This window comes from Mauremys reevesii, linkage group 2, assembly GCF_016161935.1.
Source record: "Mauremys reevesii isolate NIE-2019 linkage group 2, ASM1616193v1, whole genome shotgun sequence".
In the NCBI taxonomy this organism is placed as follows: domain Eukaryota; kingdom Metazoa; phylum Chordata; order Testudines; family Geoemydidae; genus Mauremys; species Mauremys reevesii.
Genome location: NC_052624.1, coordinates 170,581,327 through 170,594,397, shown reverse-complemented (window position 1 = coordinate 170,594,397; position 13,071 = coordinate 170,581,327). Strand labels below are relative to the sequence as shown.

The 13,071-nt window shown below is 44.7% G+C and overlaps 1 protein-coding gene across 4 annotated transcripts in view; it reads left to right on the top strand.

The window, feature by feature from the left end:
- SLC22A23 (solute carrier family 22 member 23) overlaps nucleotides 1-13,071 on the top strand; it is a 178,629-nt gene that overhangs the window by 28,103 nt on the left and 137,455 nt on the right. For all 4 annotated transcript variants that reach the window (XM_039525313.1, XM_039525312.1, XM_039525315.1 and 1 more), the window contains exons 2-3: nucleotides 8,550-8,653; nucleotides 12,341-12,495. In XM_039525313.1, the coding sequence (XP_039381247.1) occupies nucleotides 8,550-8,653; nucleotides 12,341-12,495 (259 nt within the window). The remainder of the gene's footprint in view (nucleotides 1-8,549; nucleotides 8,654-12,340; nucleotides 12,496-13,071) is intronic.

Here is a 13,071-nt window from a genome sequence, read left to right as displayed (position 1 = left end):
TCTCAACAGAATTTATGGTGAAAGTCTTCCTGTAAGTATCTAGAGACAAGGTTGCCTTTTCATATATTTAGCATGCCCTCTAAATCATAATACAAAATGAATAATCTGAAATAGTTTCATAACAAAAATTGTAGTTCTAGTTTGTGGCTCATTTGTTTAAATACATGCCTTTAAAGTGTTTTTTTAACTTCTCACACCCACTCACCAGCATTAGTTTTTGCAAGGGTGTTATGCAGTAAGTAAGGAGAGAGAAGATAGACTCAGAGATGTGCAGGAAAAACTGTCAGGATTTGGTGACAGTCTGGATGTAGGGGGAAGGAGAAGAGTGAGGAATTCGAAATGCCTGTAGGGCTGTGAGCCTAGGTGAGGTGGAAAAGCTAGATAGAGGTTTTTGATGCTTTTTAATAGCATAGTGAATGCAGATTACTCCTGAGGGAATTCTGCACCAAAAAAATAAAAATTCTGCACACACTATTTTAAAATTCTGCAATTTTTTTTGTCAATAAATAAATGTGAAGGCTCCAGCATGGCAATGGGGAGCACAAGCCACTGACTGCACAGAGGTGGGAGATCATCCTGCAATCCTCCCTCCACACTCTCATGCTCCAATCTCTCCAGCAGGGCCGGCTCTAGGTTTTTGCCGCCCCAAGCAAAAATAAATAAAATTCCAAGAGCACAACTGCCGAAGTGCCAAAAAAACAACAACAAAAAAACAAAAAAAACCCACCTCTGAGAGTACCCGGAATGCCACCTCTGAAATTGTGCCTCCCTAAGCACGTGCTTGGTTTGCTGGTGTCTAGAGCTGGTTCTGCTCTCCAGGACACAGATGCAGCACAAGGGCCAGGCCTACCCTAGAAATACCCCAAGGCCCTTTCCCTCCATGCCATGCGCACTAGGTATGGGACAGGCAGGCTCAGCCCAGCAGGATCCAAGTGTGGAGGGGCTTGGTGGTGGTGGTGGTGGTGGGGAATCCAGGTGTGGGTTGAGAGGGTTCTGTGTGGGGCAGTCTGGGTGTGGGCAGCTTGGTGGGGGGTCCAAGTGTGAGGGGGGGGATCTGGATGCACAGGGGCTCTTGGGGTGGGGGGTCCAGGTGCGGGGCCAATGGGACTCTGCAGGGAGATCTAGGTGACAGTGGTTGGGGTTCAGCTGGGGGCTCTGGTGCTGGGGGAGTGGGACTTGGTAGGGTGGGGGTCTGGGTGAAGATGGTTGGGGCTCAGTGGGGTGGGGGTCCAGATGTGGGGGGGCTTGGAGTGAGTTTGAGTATGGGGGGCCTCCATGGGGGTGCAGAAGGGGTGGGGGGTCTTCTGAGAGCAGGGGAGAGGGGTGAGGCTCATATCAGGGGGTCTGGCTGCACAGGGGTTGGGTGAATGGGGGAGCAGCTCCCCATACAGTGACAGGAAGGGAAGTACCCTTATTGTTACACAAGTCACCTTAATAATTAACAAACGTAGGGCCACATTCTGAGGCAAGGATTCCACTGACTTCATTGTGAGTTATTAATTGGTTAACACTGAGTAAGACCTCTATGGATTATGAAATAGTTACTTTTCAGGTGTTTAAGTTTTTGTCAAATACACAATGAGAGGAAGCATTGGAGTAATCTCTTTTGGTTTTAGCCTATGGTGTGGTGGCTCATCTACATCAGATAAATGTCAGGATCCTAGGTTTTGCCAAGAAATACAGTTACAGTATAGAAACACTTGCAACATGTTACCAACAGTGTATCAACATATGGCAAATGCTTTAAATTGCTGTGGTGTTACAAACTGACTTGGTACTGCTAAATTCTTTAGGATTTCCTCAGTCATTTTGAAATACAATGTTAAATGTAACAATTGTAATCTATTACCTCAAATTGTCATTTCATCCAATCTCCCAAACCAGGCAGGATTGGATGGGAGACATCAAAGGCAGGTCCAAGGAGCTGTTGTAAAAGGTGTTGTAAACTCAGCAGGCAGCACTCTTCCTTCTGCGTCAATATTGTACTAACTCCCCACTGTGGTGTTGGGGATACCGCGCTACCAGAGGTGCTCTCTTTTGTTAAGGTGTGAAATTAAGGTGCAGTCTGTGACACCCTGGCACCCCATATTCACCACTGTCATGTAATTAGGATATGTTTTGTGCAAAGTATGCCTTTTGAGGTATCATTCTAAAAGTCTTGATCAGCTAGACATTAATATCTCATTGGATTGTATGTGCTATCGTCATATGTGAAGTTATGAAGTTTGGCGCGCTGTGTGTGTGTGTGTGTGTGTGTGTGTGTGTTACTGAAATATGTTGTAAGGTTGAAAACACCCACAAGCAGCCTTTCAGGTACAACAGTAAAAAGGCCAAACAATGTTAATGGCTTATTGAGGAAAAGCACACAAGCACAAGGATTACCCCAGGAACTGTGTACAATAGAAACCTCTCAGAGATAGCACTACACAATGGGAACTGTTTGACACAGGTCATAGCAAAAGAGCTTTCCAGCAAGTGGGAAGAAGATATAAAAGGGGGACAATGACATCATGATGGGACTTCACTCTCCCTACAACAACACGCTTAGAAACACCAGAGGAATAAAGACTGAACAGGGGGGAAGTGATGGTCTCAGGCTAAGGGATTGCTAGCCTGTGTATGAAAACCCGGAAAACCCAAGCTGCAGAGCCAAGGCAGCTTGTGCCTTAAGAACCTGCCAGGTGGTTTATCACTCAGGGTGAGAATTTGCTAATTCACATCCTACCTATCTAGTAGGTTAAGCTCAGTTTGCAGTTTTGTTTATTTACTAGGTAATCTGCTTTGATCTGGTTGCTATCACTTTATAATCACTTAACATCTACCCTTTTGTAGTTGTTAAACTTATTTTATATTTTAATCCAAACCAGTGTGCATTTGACTAAGAGGTCTGGGGAAAATCTCAGTTTGGTTACCACAAGTGTGCATGGTCCTCTTCACATTGAGGGAGAGGCGGACCAGGAGTTAAACCCATATACTGGCCAGATTTGACCAGGGCAGGACGATACTGCTCTGGGGTCCTAGGCTGGGAAGCTGGGTACCAGACTGTACCCCGGATCCATCCTTCCTATGCTTCTCCAACCACCTTTCTTTCTTCCTCCCTGCATGGACCACAATAACCTCAGACCACTGGGTCCTCAACACAGTAGCCCAGGGCTATACCCTCCAGTTTCTTTCTTACCTCCCCTCACACCCATCCTTCCCTGTCTCTCTTCAAGGACCCTTCTCACAAAAGTCTCCTTGTGCAGGAAGTGAAGGGCCTGCTGCAGCTGGGAGCGGTGGAGGAAGTTCTTCGTGAGTACAGGAACAAGGGTTTCTGTTCCCAGTACTTTCTGATCCCAAAGGTGGTCTAAGACCCATCTTGGGCCTACGAGACCTTAACAAATACCTAAAGAAGTTGAAATTCCGCATGGTCTCCCTGGGTCCGGGAGACTGGTATGCCACCCTCGACTTGAAGGATGTGTACTTTCATATAGCAATCTTCCAAGGACACAGACGCTTCCTGCACTTCACTGTGAGATTGGACCACTACCAGTTTGCGGTCCTCCCTTTGGGCCTAGTGACAGCACCAAGGGTGTTTACCAAGTGCATGTCAGTGGTAGCAGCGCTACGGGGGGGGGGTTGGGGTTACCAGATATAAATATCACTGGCTGGTCAAGGGTCCTCCAGGCTCAGTCTCAGCAGGATATCACAGTCACACAGTGCTGGTGCTGGTCCCTGGGCCTGTTGGTGAATGACAAGAAGTCAACGTTCGTTCCAGTGCAAAGGATAGAATTCATCGGAGTGATGCTCGACTCTACTTGCGCTAGAGCTTTCCTGCCACAGGAGAGGTTCCAGACCATGGTGGACCTCATCGTGGGGGTCTCCGCATTCCCTCTAACTGCAGTTCGGGTAAGTCTGTGTTTGCTGGATCACATGGCAGCACGAGTGTATGTCATCCACCATGCAAGGCTCAGAATGTGACCCTTGCAGCAGTGGCTGGCGGCAGTCTATTCCCAGTCTAGAGATCACATGGACAAAGTTGTTACCATCCTGCTAGTGATACTTACCTCCCTCCCTGCAATGGTGGACCGACCCCAAGACTGTCCAGGAAGGAGTTCTGTTCAAGAGCCCACGCCACTCAGTTGAACTGATATCGGACGCTTCGGAGAGCGCATCTAGGTGAGCTACAGACACAGGCACATTGTCCCTGGAGGAGATGATGATGCACATAAACGTCAAGGAGCTCAGAGCAGTACGTTTGGCCTCCAGAGTCTTTCTACTGCACCTGGCGGGCAAGGTGCTGAGAGTGTTGACGGACAATATGGCCTCGATGTTCTATATCAACAGGCAAGGGGAGCACGCTCGTCGGCTCTCTGTCAAGAGGCTCTCTGATTGTGGGATTTCTGCATCAAGCACACGATCCACCTGGAGGCCTGTCACCTCCCCGGTGTCAGGAACACACTGGCAGATCACCTCAGCAGGTCCTTTTTCTCTCACCACGAGTGGTCGCTCCATCCGGAGGTAGCCCAGATGCTCTTCCAGTAGTGGGGAACTCCCCAGGTGGACCTGTTTGCCCCCAGACAGAACAGGAAATATCATCAATTCTGTTCCCTGCTGGCCCTCTTTTCCATTAGGGTGCACCTTGCGGCCATCTCCACTTTTCACCTTCCGATCCAGGATAAGACAGTGTTCTCACACGACATGCCTCTCAGGTTCTTGAGAGGCCTTGAGGCCACTGCCGGTCCGGGCTCCTGTCCCACAGTGGGACCTTAACTTGGTTCTTTCTAGGCTCACAGGGCCGCCCTTTGAGCCTATGGTCTCCTGCTCCCTTTCCCACCTGCCATGGAAGGTTGTGTTCCTTGTGGCAGTAACATCGGCGATATGGATGTCAGAGATTAAAGCCCTGACATCGGAACCACCATATACAAAGACAAAGTTCAACTGCCACCCCATCCGGCCTCTCTGCCAAAGGTGGGTGTCTTTCTTCCATGTCAACCAGGACATCTTCCTCCCGGTGTTGTCCCAAGCTGCACATCACTAATGAGGAAAGGAGGCTGCACAGCCTGGACATCAGATGTGCCCTGGCGTTTTACCTAGAGCGTACCAAGCCCTTCCGCAGGTCGACCCAGCTCTTCATTGCAACAGTGGACAGGATGAAGGGCCTTTTGGTGTCATCGCAGAGGATTTCTATGTGTATGTAATATCTATGCCCTTGGGTGTAAAGTATGTACAGGTGGAATGGCAACAATACCTATTATCTATTACTTCCAACTCTCTGTTTTTTAGATGCTTATAACTTTGTTAGAAGGTTTTGGGCTGAATTTTTCCATGTTTGGTTTATGACTGGATTGAGTTTGAATATTTTATGTGTGTATATATAGCAAAAACTGCTTATATGGAAGTCTGGAGGAATCAGTTATATTTTGAATCTGACAAGTTCCTTATTCTTTCTATTCCTCTGTGCAGCGGGAGGAAAAGTGTGTCAATTTATGTAACTTGTTCAAGAGAAAACAAAACATTACATTTTATGTCTGTGGCAACCTTTTATTTGAGCATACTATTGAGCATGCCATCAATTTTGATGCAGAACCAACTAGTGAAACCAGCAAGGAGTTCTGCCCAAAGAAAATTGTGGCACTATATAGCCCAATACAATTATTACATCTCTATGTACATGTTAGGTGTAGATAACCTGTGTATAGTTTGGCATAATTTATCTCTGGTTTGTGGCAGTTGTAATGGGGGAAGCTGGATAAACTGGGGGTCTAGGCAATTTGGGATTCTGGTATACTAGCTGAAAGTTTCTGCTAATACAATAAGCTGTGAAATAGTTTTAAAATGGTGACATTTTAAATTGTCGTCTATAATTTTTAGAGTTACTAATTCATTGGGATTTATGGGTCTGATCAGACCTCTCAGAATTCTTGTTCCAGACCATCTGCAGACCCAGGAAGCCTGTGCTGCATTGACTTACACTAGATCATGCTTTCAAAACTAACTGCACAATGCTAGAAACATAGGGGTAGATGCTCTCTTGATGTAAACTGATGCCAATGGAGCTATGATGACTTTTATCAGTTGAGGATCTGGCCCATAATTTAAAAAAATTGAAACCTCTCCTGATTTGTATAGAGATGGTGCTGCTCAAGCAGGTGTTATGCTTTCTGTCAAATGGTATACTCCACTCTCCAGTTTGCAGGGAGCATCTCTCTTATTGGAACCAGATGGGCTTAAATCTAGCCCTTTTTTGTGAGATTAATAAATCCTGCAAACCCACCTAACGTTCACTTGGGATGTTGATTCTAAATACATAATTGAAAAGCAAATGACATATTTGATTCTGTATGTTTGATCTTGTAGTCATGTCCTGCAAAATGTTGATTGGAAGGGCCCCCCATTACTTTGCACATGGATGACCATGTACACGTCAAATTAAGGTTGAAAGGAACAACACTCTCTTTCCCCCGCCAATATCCATTGCACTTAATTTAGAAAGCTGCAAATATCTCTCTAGGAATATACATGGTTCCCATTTGCACTAATATTTGAACACCTCACAAACATTATGAATTTATCCTCCTAACACCCCTGTGAGGTAGGGAAGAATTACCACCTCCACATTATGGATAGGAAGTCTGGGGCAGAGCCAGGATTTGAACCCAGATCTCCTGAGGCCCCAGCCAATGCCCTCACCACAAAATTTTCCGATGTTGGGAAAATGAATGGAAATTACAGAGCAGTTTTTCTTGATGATTTTCTTTTCCTTGCAGGAAATCGGGCAGGATGTGATAGTTTTCTAGTGATAATATTCCTGGAATATTGTGCCTCCCTGTAAGTGTAGCTAGCCCATTTAATAAAACAGGGCTGAGCTCTTCTGTTCCAGTCCAGGAGCATGGAGTTGGGCTAATTAAGAGAGCAGGGCAGCACCTGGGGCAGGTAGGAGGTGCCTGAGAGAGGTTTGGTAGAAGGAGCTGCCAGAGGATTAGCACCAACTGGTTCAGTCAGGAAGAGCGGTTCCTGGGAGAGGGCTGAATGCAAGAGAACAGCAAGTGGTTTCCAGGCTGGACTCCCCAAGCCTGAGAACTAGGGCTGGAGAGGGCTGAAGTGGGAGAAGCAGCAGAGGAAGATGGCTGCTGATCCTAAGCCAGAGCTAAGGTCCAGGGGGCTGAAGGAAGGGGAAAAGCCAAGGGGCTTATCTGCTAGCATCTCCTTCAGAGAGCTAGGCTCTAGAGGAAGCATGAGAGGCTCCCACTGGAAAGGCTGAGAGAGTTTTGGCTGGAAAGAGCAAGGTCATACCTCAGAAGGAAAACTGGGGTGATGATCCCAGCAGAGGGACAGAGGACTGTGAAAGAGTCCAGGTCTGGCAGAAGATACCAGGATGGTGGGAAGGGAGCTGAGTGTTAAAGATCTCATGCACTGGGGTTATACGGACTAGGTTGTAGGGTTTTTGGTCGTGGACTTTTGCGCTGTGTTTTGTTGTTAAACTGTGATGGCCTTGAGGATGTGTTTGTATTGAATTTACTGGGATCCAAGAGAGAAAGTGAAGTAAGGCCACTTGCAGGTTGCCCCAAGGCCATGAGGGGCAGGGCCGCCCGTGGAGGGGCAAGTGGGGCAATTTGCCTTGGGCCCTGCAGGGGCCCCCATGAGAATATAGTATTCTGTAGTATTGCAACTTTTTTTTATGGAAGGGGCCCCCGAAATTGCTTTGCCTCAGGCCCCCTGAATCCTCTGGGCGGCCCTGATGAGGGGTCACTTGGGAGGAGGCCACTCATTTACACACTCCCTTTGGAGTACTAAAATGTCAGCAACTGAGATGGTTTTAGAGTGCAATTCCACCTTCGTCTTATCACTGCACCATAAAGGGCACTGTGGAAAGAGCTGAATCAGGCCGACACACAGTTGCACTTGATTCTCCTGCTGCTCTTCTTACTTCTGAGTCAATAGAACATAGCGTTTCCTAAGTGCAGGCTGTTTTTCTTACACCATCAGCCCATCTTACTCTAGAGAAAGTGAATTCTGATGGGGGATACTATACTGTGTTGCAAAAAACTTATCGTTAATTGGTCTGAAGTAGCCTGAACCGGGTGACTCTGAGGCCTGTTACAAAACTGATCATCTTCCCCAGGCATTTGAAAACAGAGGATTAGGGAAATCTGAGATTTGAAATTATCTGGCTTCCTGGTGGTGGTTTATATAGAATTCTACTGCTGCACTTTTGACATTCTGGGGTATTATTTGGATATATTTTAAAGTTAGTTCAAGACTACCTAGAACATATGGATAGATGCTCATTTTTATAAATCCAAGTAAACAAACTTGAAAAGAAAGATTTAAATGACCAAAATTATTAGTGTATAACTAAGTACCTGATCCAACTCTCACTGAAGTAAAGGAGTCTTTTCGTTCCCACTAATGTGAGTTGGATTTGGACTTGAACAATGAATTAAGAACATTTTTAAGTGTGAATGCTAAAATTTAAAAGAACTGCTACAACAATGTGTGTATGTTTAAATGCACTAGAGAGGAACCAAGTATGTCTTAATGTATCTCTCTCTCTCTCCTTCTTTCAGTGGGATCTTGTTTGTGAATCTTCCTGGAAAGTCCATATTGCTAAATTCTCCCTACTGGTAGGCTTAATCTTTGGCTACTTGATAACAGGATGTATAGCTGACTGGTGAGTGAAAAATCTTTTAATGCTATGTAATTTAAATGAATAAAGATGCTAAGTATCTCTGTAGAACTTTACAAGTTATTATTCAGGAAGTTATTTAAGTTATTATTCAGGAAGAACCTTTTAATAATTAGATGTGCCAATCTCTGAAAAGAGTAGCATGAGTTGGCAGTACAAAACTGTTTTAATTGCTTGGGCTGAGTCATTTATAGCATGATAAATAACATAAAAGGAAAATACTTAACTATTGACTTCTAATTATTTGCTGTTGACACACTTTGTTACTGTTGTCATGACAGAGCAGAATTAAATATTTTCTAATTATGTAAAAACAGAGCGTTTGTTTTAGATAGTGTCATGGACTCACAGGTCATGCCCACTCTTGGCCCCGTGCGGTTCGTGGCGGGTGCCCCTTCAGTGAGACAGCCCTTCTCGGGGGTCCACTCTCTCTTGGGGTTAGGCCCCTCCACCACCTGGAGCCGCACCTCTCTGAGCCTTAGCACACCTGTTTCTCGCCGTGGGCCCCCCTCTGGGAGTCCACTCACTCTGGACCCCCAGGGCCTCCACCCCCGAAGGAGATGATGCAACCCTGTTCTCTAGACTGGAGTGACTCTCAGCCAGCGTAAAACAGGAGTGTTTGTTGAGAGATGAACACAGCACAGGAAACTCTCAGGCCTGGCCTCCCTCAGCCTGGCACATATAAGTCTTTTCCTCATCCAGGTGGGCTCTGCCTGCTCCCCCTCCCCAGCCCAGCATGCCCCCTGCTTCCCAGCTGGGCATCTGATATCACCGGCCCCAAGCCCTCTCGGTTCATTGTCTTCTCTCCAGGTAAACAGGGTCGTAACCAGGGTCATGTGGTCCTCATCTCCTCTCAGCCCTCCTCTGGCCCCTGTGGCTGGAACCAGCTGGTTAGGTCACTGGGGTCCTCTCTTCGCAGCCCATTGTCCTCCCACTGGCCAGAACCGTCTGCGACTCCTGAGCTGGGTCTCCGGGTCGTCAGGTCACTAGTCACTGGTGTATCCATCCTACAGGCCATCGGCTGGGGTCCCAAGTTCCCTCTCCGGTCCTCTGTAACAACAAACTCCCTCTCCCCTCACCTCGTTAAACCAGTAACAGCTGGGGACACTGAGTCCCACTCCCTCTGCATGCAACCCACTGGAAAACACGAAAAAAACCTAAGAACCCCCACCCCACTCCGTCACAGGCAGCACTAGCCTCTAGTGTTCTGTCAAATAGATACTACAATCACAAATTACTTTTTAGCCATATTTGCTGATAAAAGGGAGAATATCAGCTCACATTTGGCCCAGAATGTTCATCTTATTTTTAAAAGGCCTTTATGAACCTTTTCACTGTTTTGCTATTTTTTAAAAGTTGTTTTGAAACAAATGAACATTCTCTTGCAATGTTTGAAACCCAAATATTGCAGTATTAAGAACACATATATCTGCATTAAGTGTGGGGTACCTCCCTCTGGATTATTGGGGAATGAGAGCATTCATAGAACTCTCAATTATTCTCCAGAATCTGTTTTCACTTAAAAAAAATCTCTAGTTGGCATGGTTAAAAAGAAAAACTTTATACTGTGACCGAAGTGATATCTGCTTGATCTTGCAGAGAGCCTGAAACAATAGCTTTATGGTTTGAACCTGCCCCATTCATTCCAGTGGATGCTAATTCAGTTGATTATACTTTCTTCACTACTGATTGAAGAATGGAAGAGATGTGAGGAGATGTGGTGTTATGAAGATTTACATGATTACTGCTCACTGTGGTGCCAGACCTCACAGCTGTGAGGAGACAAACCCTGCTGCATGTGTGAGGCAACGTGGCCCAAAGCTTCACAGCATCTTAATGTCAATTTTAAATAATAAAATAATCTGCACTGAAATATTTCTTTAATGTCCGGTATTAAATATTCATTGCTCCTTAAAATGAAGCCTTACAGATATGTACAATGGAATATAGTTTTATTTCATTTAAATAAAATTCTAAAATTAGGTTAGATCTTAAACAACGTGTGCGAGAGTTGTACGGAGATGGGTGAGAGTGAATGATTTGTTTCATTGTCCTGCAAAGGGGTGTGGGTAGCGTGCTCAGCTTTTAAAAGTTTGGGAAACATACATGTAAGTGACCAAATTAACAAAAGGGAAACTGACTTAATTTATTTGCATTGTCTAAGTTGAGAGAGAGCATAAATAGTGACATAAATTGGATTTTGAAAATTTTCACTTTTAATAATCCAAGTTTGTGGTAGTTACCTAGATAAAGAAATTTGTTTGCAGCATACAGGTTTTTAAGTTGATGGTGTTAATTTAGAAGGAAACTTCTAAAGCTATAAGCGATGACCTCATGACACTATAGTGATTTTCATTCACCAAGTAATTATTAGGGGAAACCTTAGCTGTGTCGGTAGGTATAGGTGGAAAATCTATGGGCTCCAGCATGTGGAGACTCCATTTATTCAAACTTGGGGCCAAATCCTTATCCAACAACCCGTGCATTATGGATGGCAGCACGTGTTCTAATACAGTGTGGTATGTGCACTGCAGACGACATCCTTTTGTAGTAGGGCAGTTTGTCACTCTCTGGTCTAGCACAATGTGCTGTCGAAAACTTTTACTGCTCCTTTCTACAGGAGCACCATGATCACTGGAAATTGGGCTTACCTAGAATTTTCAGTGTCTGGCAATATTCATGCTTATATACTCACAGAATATGCCCCTCACATCCTGTCTTCAGACCACTTTTCTTTTGACAGCAGTGCATGTTTTATAGCATTAGTTGCATGTATCTGCAAGTGCGTCTGAATATCTCATCCCATCCACCGCTGGTTGCACAAAGGTCTATGGCTGCTTGCATCCTTTGTCCAAAACAAAATGCAGGTGTCTGGCTGCAAATAATGTTGAATCCTGTGGCCCTTTGGAAATACTCTGCGTTTCATAGCTGGTGGGTTGTGGAATTCATGGGGGTGCTGATTGAGATGAATACAGCAGTTCATCCCTTTTAGAGGTATTGCTTCAGGCTCTCTGAAGACTCAGGAAAGTGATGCTTCTTCAGTTTATGCTTGGTTTACATTTTTGAGGCTGTTTCCACAACCATGGGGGCTAGAAACTTAGTTTTTAACTAAATGAAAGGTGAGATTTGTGGAGCTGAAGCATGTGGCAAGAGAAGAATTCTCTGGTAAATGTAATGGGCATGGAAAATGTCTCTTCTCTTGAGAGAGCTTCTATTAATCAAGTGACCTTTCCTCACCGTGGAAAACTAAGGGCTTTTTCCCAAATCGCTTGTCATAACTTTTGTTAATGGCTTGCACTTACTGCAATTTTTATATATTTATTTGCTGTTTTGTTCACTTTCAGGCTTTGAAAATGGCTCTTATATTAAATAATGATGCACTTAATGCCATTTGCTTTAATCTGTTCATAAACGAATTTGTCAATGAAATCTTTGCAAGTCTAACCAAAGCAATAATTAAATTTAATAAGCAGAAATATGAAGTGTCTGTGTGGGGGGGGGGGGGGGGGCGGGAATTTGTGTTGGCTGCTATTAAAAATTGGTAGCAGCATTTGGGAGGAACTGTGTAATTTGTTCCCATCTATGCCTATGTCCTCTGCAAGAGATAAGCATCTAGCATTGTGTTCAACTTGAATTTTAACACTATTCTCCCCACTTCCTTCCCATTTGTAGGGTTGGTCGACGGCCAGTGCTACTCTTCTCGGTCATATTCATTCTTATATTTGGACTGACTGTGGCTCTCTCAGTAAATGTGACAATGTTCAGCACGCTCAGGTTTTTTGAAGGGTTTTGCCTGGCTGGAATAATCCTCTCCCTGTATGCACTGCGTGAGTATTACCTTCATAATTCAGCCAAAAACATGTTTTGCTTAAATACATGGTCTGCTATATGTTATACTTCCCGTAGTATGTATTTCAAGAGGTTTGTACAAAAAACCAGTTGAATCCCAGAGTTCTTTTGAGTCTACTGCATTGGTTTTGTTACTAGAAATTCCTCCTACCTGGCCCCATTCTCCATTTTTTCTTGTGTTGCTGGAGAATCAGCCTATGCAGCAAATGTGTTCATGAGTTTGCAAATGGAAGAAAGGATTAAACAATGTTTATTCTTTTGAATTTCTTTAACCTGGGAGTTGCCTCCTGTGTCCTGGCAACGTTCATGGCATAACAGATGTCAACATGATTTCACAACAGCTCTTTTCAGAGATTTGAAAAAATCCTTGTATCTCTTTGTATGTACGGTGACACATGATTTTTACTGAGATGTCTTTGATATTAGTAGCTGGGGTTATTCCCCTATATACTCATTTAGAGAATTGTGAAGGAGAAGTCTCATGCTCTTCCTTTGAGTCACATTGTTCTCTGAACTGCTTTGCTTTGTTTGCTGAGAGAAACTAGATGGAAATT